Here is an 18,686-nt window from a genome sequence, read left to right as displayed (position 1 = left end):
TAGCATTGAGGTGAAAGTCTTTCAACATTTATAGGAGATCGGCCTTAACAAAGTCCCAAATATGCTTGAAGAATTCAATTGGAAACCCACCAGTCTTACCATTAGGAAGAGACCATATAGCATTCTTTATTTCCTCAATGGTAAATGTGCAAGTGATGCCCTTCCTCTCTTCGCTTATGGATTTGAAGGCCATGTTAGAAATGTCATATCCCCCCGACCACCACCTTGGAAAACCGTGATTTGGTATTATGCAAGATATGAGGACCCTGGAACTATTACATCAACTATTTTTTTCCCAGGTCAGAAATTTTGACCGACCCATTTTTCATATGTAATGTCCGTGATCTGACACGTCCCTGACCCTGAATACCCATATTTGGTTGCCTAAGAGAGCATGACTTCTTGGCCCCACAACCTATTAATACAAAATGCTCCTTTATTCAAGAATTCATAGGCAATTACAGACATCCTTCAAAATCAGTTGGAGAGCATAGACCTCACAAGAAGAAGATGAAAGTACTTTCATAATCAAACACCACCATTATATTTAAGAAACACAAGGAACAATCGTCTAAAAATAAATAGAAGGGCGATTATGATACAGTTGCATGATACATATATAATACATCTAATTCGCAATTGCCCGTCTCTTAGAAGAGAATTAGACTTGCTCCTCTTACTAAACCTTTTGTTGAGCACCATTGAGTGCTAAAAGAGCAGCACCGTATGCAGCCTCTGTTTGGGCTGCTCGAGTCACAGGCACTCCCAGCACCCTCTCACGCATCCTCGTCCACTGTGGGTTCTTGGAACCACCTCCTGCTGTGAATACCTGCTCTAATCCGGTTGCTCCAAGTTCCTTCAGCAGTTTATATGCCTTGGCCTAAATGTGACATGTTGCAGCCAAAATTTCAATTCCACCAAAGTGGACATCTCTATTTACAACGCATGGAAAAAGTGAACATGACATTTACCTCAATGCGAGCGATCGATTCAAGAATGCCATGCAAGAATTCCACATCATCATTTGGACGGGGGCTCAACCTGACAAAAATAATTAAAAGTGATTATGACCAAGTATTAAAAGTATCATGTAAACCTGTTTACTCCCCGCAGCAAGCCAAAATAGATGTGCAAAAAATGTTTTAAGTTAAAAAGATGAAAAGTCAATAATAACAACTAAATTTTCAGTAGTTCAGTAAAGCTAGTGACGTGAGTAGAAATTAACATAAAGATACTTAAATGAAGACTTCTTCAAAGAAGGCAGTCAAAATTACCTGGGTTCCATGTTTGCATCTGCAACAGGAAATCTTTCACCAACTGAGGTCAGAGGATAGTAATCAAGAGAAGAAGGTTTCAAGGGATCAATTTTTTCACTTAATTCTTCCAATTGCTTGTCTGTGAACAATTTTCGAAGAACAGCTCCACCAGTGTTAGAGGCACCACCAACGAGCCACATGTCATCGAGCCTGTGGCTGTACACACCAAAACGAGCATCATCGATGCGTGAAGTGCTTAGAAGCTTGACCGCTAGTGTTGAACCCAAAGATGTAACCTGGTGAAAGTAAAAAAAAACAATAAGACAATAATCCAAGTAAGAAATCTTGGGGGAAAATTTTGAACTAAAGAAGACACACAGCTTTCCCAGGCTCTGCAACACGAGCAGCAAGAAAAGCTGCTATACTGTCTGTGGTCCCAGTGCAAACAATACAGTCCATCGGAAAACCTGCAACACATTTTCTTCAATTATATCTCAAGAATCAAGATTAATCATCAAATTTCAACTTATAGCTTCTGTAAACTCTATGGTTCAGCTGGCAACCGTCAAAATTCCAATTAGCAATAACCTGGTTGTTGAAGTCGGCTAGGGTTTCTAGCAAATCAGAAAAGAGAGAGAGAGAGAGAGAGAAAGAGAGAAGAATTTGTATCTTCTCATTAGGTCTAATCTCACTTAAATACAGAGATTAGACTGAAACAACTTATTTACAATAATACCCCCGACCTATTAAGTAGTTACCAAACTACCCATATGCATATGCACATGCATATGTAAGGTGACCGCATCTCAACACTCTCCCTCAAGCTGGAGCATATATATCAATAATGCTCAGCTTGTCACAACATTTTGAAAAATTTGAACTCGCTAGGGGTTTATTGAAGACATCTGCAATTTGGTTCTCTAAAGATATGTGCTTGGTGCAAATGTACCCAGTATGGACCAGGTCACGTACATAGTGACAATCCACCTCAATATGCTTTGTTCGTTCATGAAACACTGGGTTATTTGCAATATAAGTAGCAACTCTATTATCACATATCAGCTCCATAGGTAATGAGACTTTCACTTGGAGATCAATCAACACAAATTTAATCCACATCATCTCAACAGCAGTTTGAGCCATAGCCCGATACTCTGACTCAACACTCAACCTGGCAACAATAGTTTGTTTCTTACTTCTCCAAGTAACCCGATACCCTCCAACAAACCCACAGAATCCAGTTGTGGACTTTCTATCAACAACCGACCCTGCATAATCTGCATTTGAATAGGCAGTAACATCTAAAGAAGGGTTTTGTTTAAACCATAGTCCTTTATCAGGGGAGAACTTTAGATATTTGAGAATCATCATTGTCGTCTCTCAATGAGCCTTTGTAGGTTTGTCCATAAATTGACTTATCTTGCTCACAACTAAAGATATGTCAGGTCTGGTCACAGTCACATATAATATCTTGCCAACCAATGAGCGATAACGGCTACTGTCCACATACTCGAATTTTTCATCAAACAGATGAGACTTGGGATCCATAGGAATCCTTGCAGGTTTGGCACCTAACATCCTTGTCTCCTTCAGCAGGTCCAAGACATATTTTTGTTGTGACAGAGCCAATCCTTCTTTACTCCTTGCAACCTCTATGCCTAAGAAATATCTAAGTGATCCCAGATCCTTAGTCACAAAGTGTTTTTGAAGATGGGACTTTGTCTCAGAGATGTCTTTTTCACTGTTTCTTGTGACTATAATGTCATCAACATATACTATCATGAGCACAATCCCTGTGCAAGTCTTTTTAATAAAAAGAGAGTGCTCAGAGGCAGATCGGACAAACCCAAATGCTGACATGACCTCAGCTAGCTTAGAGAACCACGCACGGGGACTATGTTTGAGACCATAGATTGCCTTGTTCAACTTTCATACCTTCTGACACTCCCCCTGAACTTCAAACCCCAGAGGTTGCTGCATGTAAACTGTCTCCTCCAAGTCTCCATACAGAAAGACATTTTTCACATCAAGCTAACATAGAGACCAACCATGGTGCACTGCGACTGACAAAACAAGATGAATAGTCCCAAGACGAGCAACAGAAGAGAATGTTTCAAAGAAGTCCACCCCATAAGTTTGAGTATAGCCTTTCGCAACCAAGCGAGCTTTAAACCTTTCAATCGATCCATTTGAGTTATACTTAATAGTATAGACCCATTTACAACCAACAATATCAGCCTCAGGTGGAGGATCAACTAAGTCTCATGTTCTCCGAGAAAGCAGTGCATCCATTTCATCCTGCATGGCCTTCACCCATTTGGGGTCCAGAAGAGCTTGATGATGATTGAGAGGAACTGATTCAGCAGATAATGCTAATACAAAATTCTTCATATTTTCAAAGTGTTGCCTCGGAAACAAACTGAGAAATAGGATGAAGTGTACATTGCCTTTTTCCCTTCCGAAGAGCAATAGGTGAATCACCATCAACAATAGGATCGTCAGTAGGACCAGGAACACTCACCTCTGGAGAAGCTGATGGCACATGATAGAGTTGGGTGGAGCTCAATGTGTATACACCACAGAAGGATTTTTGTAACGAGACGGAGTCGGACTTGGAAAAAGAGGCTCAAGACTGACAGACTGTAATGAAAAAGGAGGAACATGAAGAGGGAAGGAATCACCTTGATTAGCATGTAATCTTGGAGAAGTACTAGAAAAATATGGGATAGACTCAAAAAAAGAAACATTCACACTGACATACTCTCTCTGAGATTTGGGATCATAACAACGATATCCTTTTTGGTGCTTGGGATACCCAACAAAAACACATTTTATAGATTGGGGTGACAATTTATCTCGGTTGGGACCAAGTTTATGAACAAAGCACACATATCCAAACACCTTTGGAGAGATAAGGAAAAGAGGAGCTTCAGGTCTGAGAATTTGAATGGGAATATGATCCCCCACAGAGGTTGAAGGCATACGGTTTATTAGGTATCCCGCAATTAGAACTGTGTCTCCCCAGTAAGACGCAAACATATTAGACTGGATCATAAGGCAATGGGCAACATTTAGAATATGTATATGCCTGCGCTCCACTACTCCATTCTGTTGCGAGGTATGCGGACAAGAAGTCTGAGGTTGGATCCCAAGATTTTTGTAAAATTGTAATAATTTAGAGGATTTGAATTCAAGAGCATTGTTAGTGCGAACAACTTTGACGCAAGAATTAAACTAAGTTTTTATTTCAATAATCAAGGATTTGAGAATAATGGGGGCTTCAACCCTATCTTTTAACAATACCCAAGATCATCTGGAAAAATCATCTACAATGACTAAATAATAACGACACTTAGAACAACTAGGAATTCTACTAGGACCCCAAACATCAACATGAAGAAGATCAAACAAATTTTGACTTGAAGGACTCTGACTAGACGAAAATGAACTCCTATGATACTTCCCAAGCTTACATGATTCACACAGTAGAGTAGTGGACGGCGAGATATGAGGAATAACTCTACGCAATTTAAGCAACGGAAGATGACCAAGACGATGATGCCAAAACAGCAGACTAGAAAAGGACTCAACTGCCGAATGAACAGAGCCAACTGGTTGGTGTAGATAATAGACTCCACCTTCTTCATAGCCTCCACCAATCGTCTTCCCCGTTAGCAAGTCCTAAAAAGTGCAACAGGCAGGATCAAATATTACTCGACAATTCAATTCATTTGCAACACGACTAATAGATAACAAATTTTGAGAGAATGAAGGGGCATGGAGAACATTTGATAACTGAAGAGTAGAGGAGATGGAGATATTTCCCTGGCCAACAATGAGAGAGGAACTCCCATCGACAAGAACAACCTTTTTATGATTAGCAACACTATTCAAATTTGAAAAATCACATTCATTTCCACACAAATGGCTAGATGCCCCTGAATCAATAATTCACCTACTACCTGGGCAAGATAATTCATCACCTGCAGAGCATGCAATATCAGCCACATGAGAACTAGATGGAAGATGTGCCAACAAATCATGATACTCAGCACGAGTGAGTGTAACCGAATCACTAGGAGGAACAGTGGGGGACTCGGGTTTGGCCACTTGTGCTGCAGGAACAACTTTAGCTGAAGATGCGAGAGGTCGTCCATTCTTGTCAAAACATCTATCTTCTAAATGCCCAAATCTCCACAACCTCGAGAATTATGAAGAAACCCTCACTCTTGGCCATAGGAAACAGACAGAGCAGAGGTTTGTGATTCTGATTGAGATGAAGGAAGGGACATGACTGTGAAAATGTCTATGATAAGACAATACGCATACGAACACAAATAATATAGAAAAGATGTGCACGAAGGCACTCTCACAACACTTGAACAAAGTACGCAAAAGCGTAAAAATAATAAACATGCACTAAGGCATGTATTTCATAGAAAGAACCGGATGCTTAAGACTCTCAAGCTTGAGAAATACAAGGGGGGAACACCCCTATTTATACAAATGCAAGAAGGTGCAAAGGGGGCTCCCAAAGGAGTCGTTGGGAGCCCCCAACGACTCTATTGGGGAACCCCCAATGCACATTAAAAAATGTGAAAAAGAAAAAAGAAAAAAGAAATTATAAAAATAAAAAATAAAAAGAAAGTTACAACATATTCCAAAAAGGGAATATGCGCAAAACAGGAAATGACGAAAATACCCTTTCGGGTAAAAGTATATAAATATATATATTTATATAGAGAGAGATATATGTACATATAATATATTATATGTAAATATATCTCTATGTATATAAATATATATTTATATTTACAATAATGATAATGATTTTTAGAAGATACATTTTAACACCCCCCCTCAAACTTACGGTGTGATAACCGCAAGTTTGTCAAGAAGGAAATGAAATCTGGGCGAACATAGAGCTTTTGTGAAGAAGTCGGCAAGTTGATACTCAGATGTCACATATGGTAGATCAATAACCTTCTTCAAGTATTCTTCTCGAACATAATGACAATCCATCTCTATATGCTTTGTTCGCTCGTGAAAGGTGTGGTTCTTGGCAATGTAGATTGCACTCTTATTGTCACAGCATAGCTTTGTTGGTTCTTTGACAACTACTCCCATATCTTCCAAAAGACGTCGAATCCATACAATTTCCATTGTAGTGGATGTCATGGCTCTGTATTCGGCTTCAGTGGATGACAGAGAGACCTTTTGTTGCTTTTTACATCGCCATGAAATCAAAGATTCACCTAAGAAAATACAAAAACCAGTGGTGGAGTGACGGTTACTAGGGTCACCTCCCCAATCTGAGTCAGTATAAGCAAGTAATTTTAAATAAGAAGAAGAAGATAGAAATACTCCCTTATTTACTGTGCCCTTCAAGTATCTGATGATGCGAAGAATAGCACTCATATGAACGGTTGTGGGAGCGTGCTGAAACTGACTGGCGATGTGTATAGCATGTGACAAGTCAGGTCGAGTAATACTAAGATACATTAACGAACCTACCAACTGCCTGTAAGGGGTAGGATCAGTTAAGGGAATACCATCGTCAATTTTCATTTTTGCTCCCACAACTTCAGGGGTTTCGCATACTTTGTCATCAGAAATCCCGGATCTGTCAATAATCTCACAAGCAAGTTTAGACTGAGATAGAAAATAACCACGTTGCGAATAGGCAACCTCAATTCCAAGAAAATATGTCAGAAAACCCAAATTTGACATCTCAAATTTTGAAGTCAAGACGGACTTAATACCCTTGACTTCTTGAATATCATCACCTGTGATTAACATATCATCAACATAGAGCAATAAAATTACAATCCCTGCATTAGATTTTCTAGTAAACAAAGCAGTGTCAGTATAACATGAGGAAAATCCATTTTCCAGCATTACACTGGTAAACCTATCATACCAGGCTTTGGGTGCCTGCTTTAAACCATAGAGAGCCTTACGAAGACGAAGAACTTTATCTTTAGGAATTATCATGCCTTATGGGGCATCCATATATACTTCTTCGTTGAGATCACCATTTAAGAAGGCATTTTTAACATCCATTTGAAAAATGTTCCAATTTTTAATAGATGCAATAGTAATGAGACACCTAACCGTAACCATCCGAGCAACAGGGGCAAAGGTTTCTTCGTAATCAATTTCATACTCTTGCCCATATCCTTTAGCAACTAAGCGAGCTTTATACCTTTCTAGGGAACCATCGCTCTTGGTTTTAACTTTAAAGACCCATCGACAACCTATAGTTTTCTTTCCTATAGGTAGAGATTGAAAATCCCAAGTTTCGGCCCTTTTAAGAGCATCAAGTTCACTTTGCATGGCCTCTTGCCATTCTATACATTTTTTTGCTTCTTTAAAATTTCTTGGCTCAAAATAAGAGTGAATGGCACTTAGACAAGCCCTATATCGGGATGAAAAAGAATCAAAAGAGACAAAACGATTTGGAGGTCTTCTATTCCTTTCAAATCTTCTATGGTCAAGAGAGGTGGAAAGCTCACTATATTGATCAATAGCACTTCTAAAGGTGTCTTGGTTTCTACGAGAGTAAGTTATAGGATCACTTGGAACTCTACTTTCTGGTTCATTGGGTGAATTATGTTCACCAATGTCTCCATCATTTTCCTCATCATGGTTTAATGATACATCATCATCACTAGATATGTCATCATTAGTAGACAATAAGTCGAATAAGGAGTAATCAAAATTTTCTTGTTGAGAAACATTTTTTTCAAAACCACTTTCATTTTCTAAAAAAGTTACGTTTCTAGAGACATATAGTTTATCATCTCGAAGGTTATAACAACGAAAGCCTTTTTGAGTTTCGGAATAACCAAGAAAGGCACAAGGAATAGCCTTGGGAGAGAGTTTGTCATTCTTATCCGTAAGTATGAAACACTTACATCCAAAGACTCTTAACCTATTATAATCAGGTTCGATCTTATGTAATACCTCGAAGGGAGATATTTTACCTAATAACTTAGATGGTAAGCGATTTATCAAATAAACAGAAGCAAGAGCCGCTTCAGCCCAAAAATTTTTAGGAATATTTTGAGATATAAGGAGAGTCCTAGTGGTCTCGATAATGTGCCTATGTTTTCTTTCAGCTAACCCATTCTGTTGAGGTGTCTTAGGACAGGACCTTTGGTGAACAATACCTTGATCCTCAAGATATACTTTAAATTGATTGGAGAGATATTCTCCTCCAGAGTCACTTCTAAAAATCTTTATGTTACTGTTGAATTGGTTCTTAATCATTGAATGAAAAATTTTAAAACATGAAAACACTTCATGTTTAAACTTAAGAAAATATATCCATGAATATCTGGAAAAATCATCCACAAATATTACGTAATAAGAAAAACCTCCTTTTGAAACAACAGGTGCAGGTCCCCAAACATCCGAATGAACAATTTCGAAAGTTTTAGAAGAGAACATAGTTCTTTGCTCAAAAGGTAAACTTCGCATTTTTCCAAGAATACAGTCATTACAAGAAAATGAGCTTTTACATAGGTCTTTTGCAAAATGTAAGTATGATAACTTGGTGATATTAGGATGACCAAGTCTTTTGTGCCACATATTTATATCTTTATGTCGGGCAACATAACACAAAAATTTTAGAACTTGAAGAGATTCCATATAATATAAATCTCCCCTTCTAAAGCCTTCCCCAATCAATTTCCCGGACTGGCGATCCTGTATTAAACATTTATCACAAGAGAATTTAATATCACAGCCATGGTCCGTAAGTTGAGAAACAGAGAGGAGATTTAAGTTTAGTTTAGGTATAAATCTGATTTTTGGAATAAAGAACTCTTGAGTTTCAAAATTACCTATTCCTTTAATTTCAAGAGAGGTTCCATCCGCAGTGGAGACATAAGATGGGGAACCATTTTTAGAGTAATCGGAGAGTGAAAAAATGTTTGGGGACATATGAAAGGATGCACCGGAGTCCAAAAGCCAAGAGATTTTACCTGGAGAAGAAGAAGTGGACACGGCCGCACCAGAGGTAGATCCCTTGAGGAGAGGTTGAAGAGCTTCCACTATTTGACTTATAGAGAGGGTCCCACTTGAAGATGCCTCCTCCTTCCGTGGTACACCGGTGGTAGCCATGGCTAGGAGCTTCTTCCACTTGGGACAAACGGGTTTGATATGCCCCGGTTCTTTACAAAAATGACAAATAGTTTTGCTATAGTCTATTTTCCCTCTTTGTCCACCATTTTCTCCTTGATTTTGAAATTTAAAGTGAGGGGGACGATAGGTTCTTACATTGTTTCCGGGTCTTGATACGACATTAACCTCACTATTTTCTTCAATACTACAAGGGACCGCAAGAACATTTGGTCCTTGTTTACATAAATTTATACGAGTCTCTTCACCACTTAGTTTGGTGAGAACATCTTCAAGAGAAGGAGGAGAAAAGGAGGAAAGAAGAGATGACCTTATTTGCTCAAATTTGGGCCTTAGCCCATTCAAAAAGTTGAAGAACCGATCTTCTTCAAGTTGCTTGTGACGAAGCTCAATTGCCTCTCCACTCCATTTTGGTTCAAGCATTGCAAGCTCATCCCAAATAGAGGAAAGATCGGCAAAGTATTCTCTAATCGTCATTTCACCTTGGGTAAGGGAAATAGCCTTCTTTTGAAGGTAGTATTTATGAGAGAGATCCCTTGATGTGTACATTTTTTCAAGATAATGTCAAGCTTCCGATGCCTTTTTGAATTTAATAATGTTGGCATTGATCTTAGTCTCCACGGATGAGAAAAACCATGAAAGAATCTTGAAATTCTTCATTTCTCATTCATCGCGCTTCTTGGAGTATTCTTCAAGGGCTTTGGTTCTTTCTTCTCCCTCAAGAACCGTGATTTCGCTTCCATTTACCACGGTAATCTTGGGTTCCGATTCCGGAATTGTACCAAGTACATATCCCCATAGGCCCTTCCCTTTTATATGAGCCTCCATATTTCCGGCCCAAACATGATAGTTGGACCCATTCAATTTGAAACCAAGAGGAAAATGGGACTCTTTTTCGCCCATTAGAGAGTAAAGAGGTAGAGGAAAAAGCGTACCAACACAATATTTTCAACACCAACTTTGCACAAGATTCTTCTAAAATATATGAGAAGAGAGATCCACCACTTCAAACTTCAAAGATCGGAAGGCACGTTTTTCAAGGCACTCGAAAAAAAGGAGAATCCCACGATCTTCAATAATCAACCTGGCTCTGATACCATGTGAAAATGTCTATGATAAGACAATACGCATACGAACACAAATAATATAGAAAAGATGTGCACGAAGGCACTCTCACAACACTTGAACAAAGTACGCAAAAGCGTAAAAATAATAAACATGCACTAAGGCATGTATTTCATAGAAAGAACCGGATGCTTGAGACTCTCAAGCTTGAGAAATACAAGGGGGGAACACCCCTATTTATACAAATGCAAGAAGGTGCAAAGGGGGCTCCCAAAGGAGTCGTTGGGAGCCCCCAACGGTCACATTTATGACCATTGGGGGCCCCCAACGACTCTATTGGGGGACCCCCAATGCACATTAAAAAATGTGAAAAAGAAAAAAGAAAAAAGAAATTACAAAAATAAAAAATAAAAAGAAAGTTACAACATATTCCAAAAAGGGAATATGCGCAAAACAGGAAATGACAAAAATACCCTTTCGGGTAAAAGTATATAAATATATATATATAGAGATATATGTACATATAATATATTATATGTAAATATATCTCTATGTATATAAATATATATTTATATTTACAATAATGATAATGATTTTTAGGAGATACATTTTAACAATGACAAGTCTGCTCAGTCGATTATATGCCTCAGCAAGAGTGGGAACATCTGAGCATGCCAACATCTAAACTTTGGCAACTGAGAATTCAGCTGACAAGCCAATCAGGAACTGTGCGACCATGGTATGCTCCTGGTGCAGTTTTTGTTTGTCACAACATAATGGTCTATGAGCATTTAGTCTTTCACAAGCTGCCTTCACAGAGGCATAATACTGGACTAGAGTTTGCTCTCCTTGCTACAATTTATAGATCTCCTATTCTACTTGAAGAATACGACTAACATTAGTTTCTTGAGAATAAGTATCTTGCAAATTATCCCACATTTGTTTTGCAGAGGTGTAATAAATAAGCCTGTCGGCTATGTGAGGTTGCACACTATTCATAATCCAAGACATGACAATATAAGCAGCTATGTGAGGTTGCACACTATTCTTGAGAATTCGTATGCATATGCATATGTACGGTGACTGCTTCTCAACACGGGTAAAAATATCGCATAGTATTATTTTGAATGAGGGAAATGAAGATTAACTATCAGCAAGAGAGAGAGCACAAGAGAACTGTCAAGGATGCCAAGGAGTTCCAATCAAGTACAAAATAAGCAGCTTCATGGCTAAGTGGCCAGGGTTACAAAATTGTTAACAAAGCCAAATCTGTTTCAAATTTCACTTCCATACGAAAAATGGTCCAACAATATCCAACACAATGGGAAAATTTGATTGCAGTTAGACCAATTATCCATCTACAAGTGGATGAGCATGCACGTACCTACACACACATGTACACATACACGTTGACATGCAGAAACTCGATTTTGTATTTCATATGTTGATGGCATCATTAAAGAATTAAGGGTGGTAACATAGAGAAGACAAAGATAGCGACAACTACAATAACCTGTTAGCACGGAATACGAAAACATGTGAACAAAGAAAGATATCAAAAGGTCACACTACTTATCTCTTTAATGCTTTCCTTGTTCGAGAGGCATGCTCAGAAAAGAATCTAACTACTACTGGCCAATAATTTTAATGAGTTTGACTAAATCCAACAACTGCCCCAAAACGATATTGTTTAAGTGCAACAACCTCTGACTATATGGGTAGGAACATCAGCTGAAATTAAAATGAGCAGGCCTCCCTTTTTTACCCTTAACCACACATTTATGGTCATCGACAAGCCATAACAAAAATATTTCGTTTCATTTGAAATGAACTCTCTAAACAAGTAACAGTCACTAGCCATAGGGAAATATGTATGCAAGGCAACAGGCAGGTATTATAGTGGATTTCCTCAAAGAGAATAAATGTATCATTATAGAGGTTTGCATTTATTAAACTGGAGGTAGGTGTCCCAAGTTCTCAACCATTCTACTCTATCAGATATTTCAATATGTAAAGTTAAGATGAATATTGTACATTAAGAGTGAAGTCACAACATGAAGAATAACCATAAAATTGAACTAGCAAACAGTGTTATTCCACAGCTGGAAATGATTCAAAAGTACTTATCAAGTTGTGCTTATTTTTATCACCAGTTGATCAAACAGGTTGGCTAGGAGGGGCACAGGATCAAACTTTTTGATGGTCACCTTGCTTTGCTAAGCTTTATGAATCATTGGTGCAGAGTTGGTCATGCCGAGAAGTCCATACTTCCTCTTTCAACTAATCTAAATTCACACTTCATCAGAAAAGAGGCAGGATTCACATTAAGAAAAAGATCACTTGCAGAATCTTCAAAGATGGAATTCATACCCTAGGCATTTTTTAAGGAGGTTGATTTAAACTAAACAATTAACTGAAAACCATATTGATGAACATGAACTATTACAGATGTGTTTTGGTACATAAACAGGTGGAAAGTGAAATGACGAAAATGCTTCTATATCAGTCAAAACTGCATGATCAACATTATGAAAGCTATATAACTTATTCATTTGAATACCAGCAAGTAGATTTATGGGGAGAAACTGTTTATGGAAAGACAAAAAGGGGATTATCTTAGCAGAGTGATACAGCAAGATAAACAATAAATGATATCAGGCTTGATAAAAAAAGCTAGCAGATTTGAAAATGAAAAAAATACATGTTCGGGCTTACCAAATCTCAATCTGATGTCCTCCTTTATGAGTGCAATGGGAGCTCCTGGGGCTTTTATAGTGGGTAACATATGTGAATATGGCTGTGAAAGCAGCCAAGATGGATACGACTCGGACTCGGGATCATAACCTACCTACCATTAGTAAATATATAAAGTCATTGTCATAGTTTTCAGTTAAAAACTGACACATGCATGGTTTAATTGTTTTGTGTTCCAATTTCACCAAATAATAATGACCCTCAGAATCCTACAAAAAAAAAAGAAACAAAGGCATACATTCATCTTCCAGAACAGTCTCAGCAAAATTTCTACTTATACCTTCTGTGATAATGTAGCCTTTTGACTGTGATCAATGTTAGAATCCTATGTAGAATGATTTGATTACTTCAATCTAAAGTTGGCATATAGAAGAATTCACATGGGGATAAAGCACATCATATTGTACGTTTACATGTGCTGAAGGATTTTGGGGCTCCATTAGGCACAAGGGTTGAATCATCAAACACATTATTGACCATGAATCATCTTCATCCTTCATCCTCCTCAACTTTTGGCAAGTTGAATCCAGACAATGCTCATTCACTGGAATGAGTAGAAGGTTCATAAATTGGCAAGTCTGGAAACATGGCAAAAACAAGATAATACCTTAAGAGCATTGTTATAATCAGAAAGACCAAGCTTTCCATGTAAATGCCAAAGAAGCCAATCAGCTTGATGCATCAAGATAGAAGATTCACTTTTTGAATTAGACGAGAACCACCATGAAATAAGCTTGCTAAGGGTCGATGAACCAGAACACACTGTATGGTTTTCTGGAGCTATGGAACGAACAATTGGTAAAGCATCAGGAAAACTTTCATTGTATAGGAATGGTCTGCATAGAGGTTCTCCTGTGGCACTGCACTTGAAGAAATCCATGGAAAAAGAAGGAGATGAATAATAGCAACAAAATGGAGCTAAAATTAGGGTATAAATAGAAAGTGAAGATCAACCTATCAATTATCATCGTGGTTGCAGATGTCCCATCAATTGAAATGGAAGACACACGAGAAGAAAGGCTAAGTGGTATATCTTCAAGAAGCATGAAAAGTGCATTCTTCCAGGAGGATGCCCAATCTATTTTGTCATGGACCTGTCTAGACATATAGATAAAACATTAACATGGTGATGAAGAAAACATGGATGGAAGTGAACATAAAAATCAAATCAAGAAAAGAATACAAGACAATAGCCAAAACAAGACCACAAAGAATTATTTATGCAGATTAAACTCCAAAAATCAAGTGCATGTTTTTTCCAGAACTATTTCAATAGCATCAAGAGACAGATTTTGTGAGGATTTGTTGGGCCATTTGCCAAGTGCATGATGAATTGGCTAGTACAGTCTTCCTTTCCAGTTACATGCTAACTTGAAGGGCTATACAACAATATGATTCCATGTATGTGGATTCATTGGATGAGATCAAATTGAAAATTAGCTGCAGAAATCTCTGTAATGTATTAGGATTCATGATTCAACTGGGTTGTACAATCATCAGCAAGTTTGTCCATGTAAAATAGAGTTGACATATTTGCAGATCAATCCAGCTAGTATATCTCGAATATCAAAGGCCCCAGACCAGACGTTTCATCTAAAAGACCAAGAAAAAGAAAAGGGTGGATGAAGAGCTAAGTATAGTTCACATGCATTAAGAACAACTGTTCATGCCAAAACATATGGATTTGGGTGTCAAAACTATAAAGTTTAAGCTTATCTTGGGTTTCTGAACAAAGCCGATGTATGGTAAAGATTCACAGGAGGATTATTTGTTCAGGCTCTGCAAAAGATTTAAACTAGCAAGATTCCCAAAGCTCTGGTATCATTTTCAACGTGGACTATTTAAAATCCAAAAGAAGATACAAGAAAACAAATCTGAAAAATTAGTTAATTATACTTTCAAATAGCCCGGTTTGTGTCTTCCTGTACAAAGGTTATTCTTGAAGTTTGTCCAATCTCAGGAACTATTAGAATGGACAATGACAATATGAAACAGAAAAAAAGTTACCCTTTTTCAAACCTATATACTATAAAACAACATTGATACATATACACATACACACATTGTGTGTGTGGGTATTATGGGAAATTGATCTAATTAGAGACTGGCCTAACATAATCAAAATCTAACTTCTTGAGTTCTTGGACTCTGAGGACATGAAGAAGAACCAGAAGAGGGTTTCCAAAACATACCAAATAATTTAGAGAAAAGGTTGACAACTACTGAGTAGAGAACATTCACAAAATAACAAGGTGAACCCATTCCATGTGAAACAAGCAACAACATTATAAAAATAAAAGTTAATACAGTACCAATGAATTAAGCATACAGACACTTACAATGACGGACTTGAATATTCTCTTTTTCCTTCAGTATAAATTTTTCCATGATCATCAATGAGAGCAAAACGAGCACCAGATGTACCAAAATCCATTCCAAGAAAAAGTCGTTCGGCATTTTGGAGGTCAGCCTCCTTTTCATTTTTACAGAACCTTATTCTTGTGTTTTTTCTTCTTATAAGGTTGTACAAACTGCTTTGTCTTGAAAAAGAGCATTCTGTAATGATTGCAAGAAGTTTAACAAATGAAAATGAGAGTACTAAGATTAAAAGAAAAAAAAAGTTGTATCAGAGTTGCAGTCAACTAACAATCCCAGAGTACTAAGATTAAAAGAAAACAAAGTTGTATCAGGGTTGCACTCAACTACTCCAATTGTTATGGTTTGATTTAAAGAGTCAAAGCAGTAATCTCATTCTAATAAGTTTTGGTATAACCTTAATATGCTTCCCATGAGTAGCTAGATGTTGTGAAACATAAACCTTAAAATGTACAAAACCTACGGGGGAAATAAGAGATTAATGGATGAGAAGCAATTTCATATTTTAGTGCATACATACATATATATGGATAATACATTCGTACTAAATGGACATGGTGCTACGCTATTAAATTTCTGGTGTTTTTTTCGCAATTCCAACCCCATAGATATGTTCAACATGATTGATTTACTAGAAAACGACACTTTGATCATCCATTTTGGATGGAAAAAAATGGTATTTGGAGCATCGAAAATTTATGAAATTTGTAGGCCATTGATGTTTGAAACCTTATAAAAACTTATCCATGCATCGGAATCAAATGCTCGAAGAACTGATTTCTATAAAAACAAGCATATAGATCACATTTGTACAGTCATAATCTAGAAAAAAAAAATGACAATCTAATAGCATGTTTCATTTACCTATTTAGCATGGATGTATAACCCTATATATATATATATATATATATATATATATATATATATATATATATATATATATATACATATATATATATAGGAAAGGGTGTATTGTTGAACTCCCTTCCCATCCAACAATAACGGATGCATTTGTGCCACCGATCGTGCACGCAATCAGCGGCACAAAAAAAATACACAAAAGGGGCTTTAGCAGCATTCTTTACTGTCGCTAAAGCCCCTTCAGTTATTACCAAGGTAACCAGATTAGGAAGCGGAAGCGGGAAATGAAACGAGAAGCGGAGGCGAGAAATGAGATATTTTAAATTTTATAAGAAGTGGGAAGCGAGAAATCAATTTAAAAGTGAAATAGGAATAAAAGAGGAAGTGATATGGGATCAAATGGGAAGCAAAATGCAAATCAGAGAAAGAAATAAAAACTAAAATAAAAATGATTATTCTTAAATTTTGTGATTTGTAGGCTAAGAAATAAATTCTTCTCAAAATCTAAAAAATAATGGTTGCCCATTCAAAGAAAGTACATGAGAAGTGAGCGGGAAGTGTCAAAGGAAGCACATAAAAAACATAAAAAGAAGCATTTAGGAATCATTAGAAAAGCAGGGAAGAAACGTGTGAGAAGCATAGGAGAAACTTACTGAATCGAGATTCCTATCAAGTTTCAAAAGCGAGGAGTTTTGTGCTTCTGAAGTGAGTTTCAGGAAAGGCCCTTCTCACCTATCTACGAAGCTTTCGGTAATTATGGTTATAACACATTATAACTTACAAGGCTTTAGCAGCGGTAAAGAACGCTGCTAAAGCCCTTTTTTGCGCGAACTCATTGAGCGTCCTTGATTGCATGGGCGTCCAACTTTGTGTCCGATCAGAAGGGCATCCACTGTTACACCCTTCCCTATATATATATATATATATATATATATATATATATATATATATATATATATATATATATAGAGAGAGAGAGAGAGAGAGAGAGAGAGAGAGAGAGAGAGCAATCCTAAGGACAATAACCTGTTTGTTGATTAGCATGTGCTCATGACAGTACATATGGTAACATACGCACACAAATCCATGTTAATCCATTAAAGAATAGAAGCATTGGCATACCCGCTTCTATATTAAACTCACAACCACGGGAAGCCTGACAAATGCAAAACTAGAAGAAGCAGTTTCAAAATTGTGAACAAGAAAATCTGTGACCAACAACACAGGATATGAAAGTCAATCCTGAGCCCCAGTTGAGCAAATAATTATACAAAAGAGGGTGCTATTGGGGAAGTGTTGACATATGGCGAGAAACACTGATGCACCTTCAAACATGCATGATTCCTTATTTCTCAAACTCAACATGTTGGACACCCAACGCACCATTACAACACCCTGTAAGAGAAATTGGACCAATTTGTTTCACCAATTGAAGTGAAAAAATGGAGCCCAACTCCATTCTTGAAAAGGCTTGAGTTTCATGAATGCATCCGTAAATTTCTCGTTATCTTAGTCCTAACCTCAGCGTCGTCATTACACAAAAACCAATGACGAACGACTAAAGAGTTTCAAATACTAGAAAGGCTAAACCCGTCATTTGTCCGCTATCCACTAACGAAACTATCGAAATGCTTTCATCGATTGCTGCTACAAAACCAGAAACTTATGAGCAGAACAATGGAGAAGCAGAGAAGATGGTGAAATGGGTTACCGTTGCTCGAGAAAGTCGGTGCAGGAGGGGCATTCAGAGTGCAGAGGAACGGCCCGGTTGAAGCCATGAGTTCAGTTCGCAAGAATAAGGGAAAGATTTAGAAGAGCAAAAATCGGTTTTATGTCAAAGAACCTCCAGGACGTGGCACCAACGGCCTGTGGTGTGGTTCTACAATGACTACAAAACGCGGTTTTACCTGATCCACTCAAATTCGCTCCTTTGAGTTCTCAGTATCCACGCTTTTATGATTAAATTAGGGCTGGTAAACGAGCCGAGATTGGGCTATTTGGGCTCGGCTCGTGAGCTCGTCACAAGCTGAGCCAGGTTTGAGCTCATTATGAACCGATCATGAGCTAGCTTGTTTTTTTTAATGTTTTTAAGCTTGATCATATATATAATATATGCAAAATATATAATATACGAAAAATGATTGTACGAAAAAATGATGTGTTTTCCGAAAAATCCTATAATTTTCAAAAATCCTCTTGATGTCCAAAATCGCAAATGTCCGACTTTAA

The 18,686-nt window shown here is 37.5% G+C and overlaps 1 protein-coding gene across 1 annotated transcript; it reads right to left on the bottom strand.

Annotated features, from left to right (window-relative positions):
• Positions 1-520: 520 nt before the first annotated feature.
• On the bottom strand, positions 521-18,307 carry XK-1 (xylulose kinase-1). The gene is made up of 9 exons (XM_090008908.1): positions 18,169-18,307; positions 15,560-15,776; positions 14,175-14,318; positions 13,828-14,080; positions 13,182-13,314; positions 1,635-1,723; positions 1,275-1,552; positions 972-1,041; positions 521-880 (listed from the first exon to the last, which is right to left on the bottom strand). Exons 1-9 carry the CDS (start codon positions 18,233-18,235, stop codon positions 680-682), a joined length of 1,452 nt encoding a protein of 483 aa, XP_089865034.1. The 5' UTR covers positions 18,236-18,307; the 3' UTR covers positions 521-679.
• Between the last annotated feature and the right edge of the window lie 379 nt (positions 18,308-18,686).

This window comes from Nuphar pumila, chromosome 6 (genome assembly GCF_984573655.1).
Source record: "Nuphar pumila chromosome 6, dmNupPumi1.hap1.1, whole genome shotgun sequence".
Lineage (NCBI taxonomy): Eukaryota > Viridiplantae > Streptophyta > Magnoliopsida > Nymphaeales > Nymphaeaceae > Nuphar > Nuphar pumila.
The sequence above is the reverse complement of the archived record's forward strand: the minus strand, read 5'-3'. Positions and strand labels throughout refer to the sequence as shown.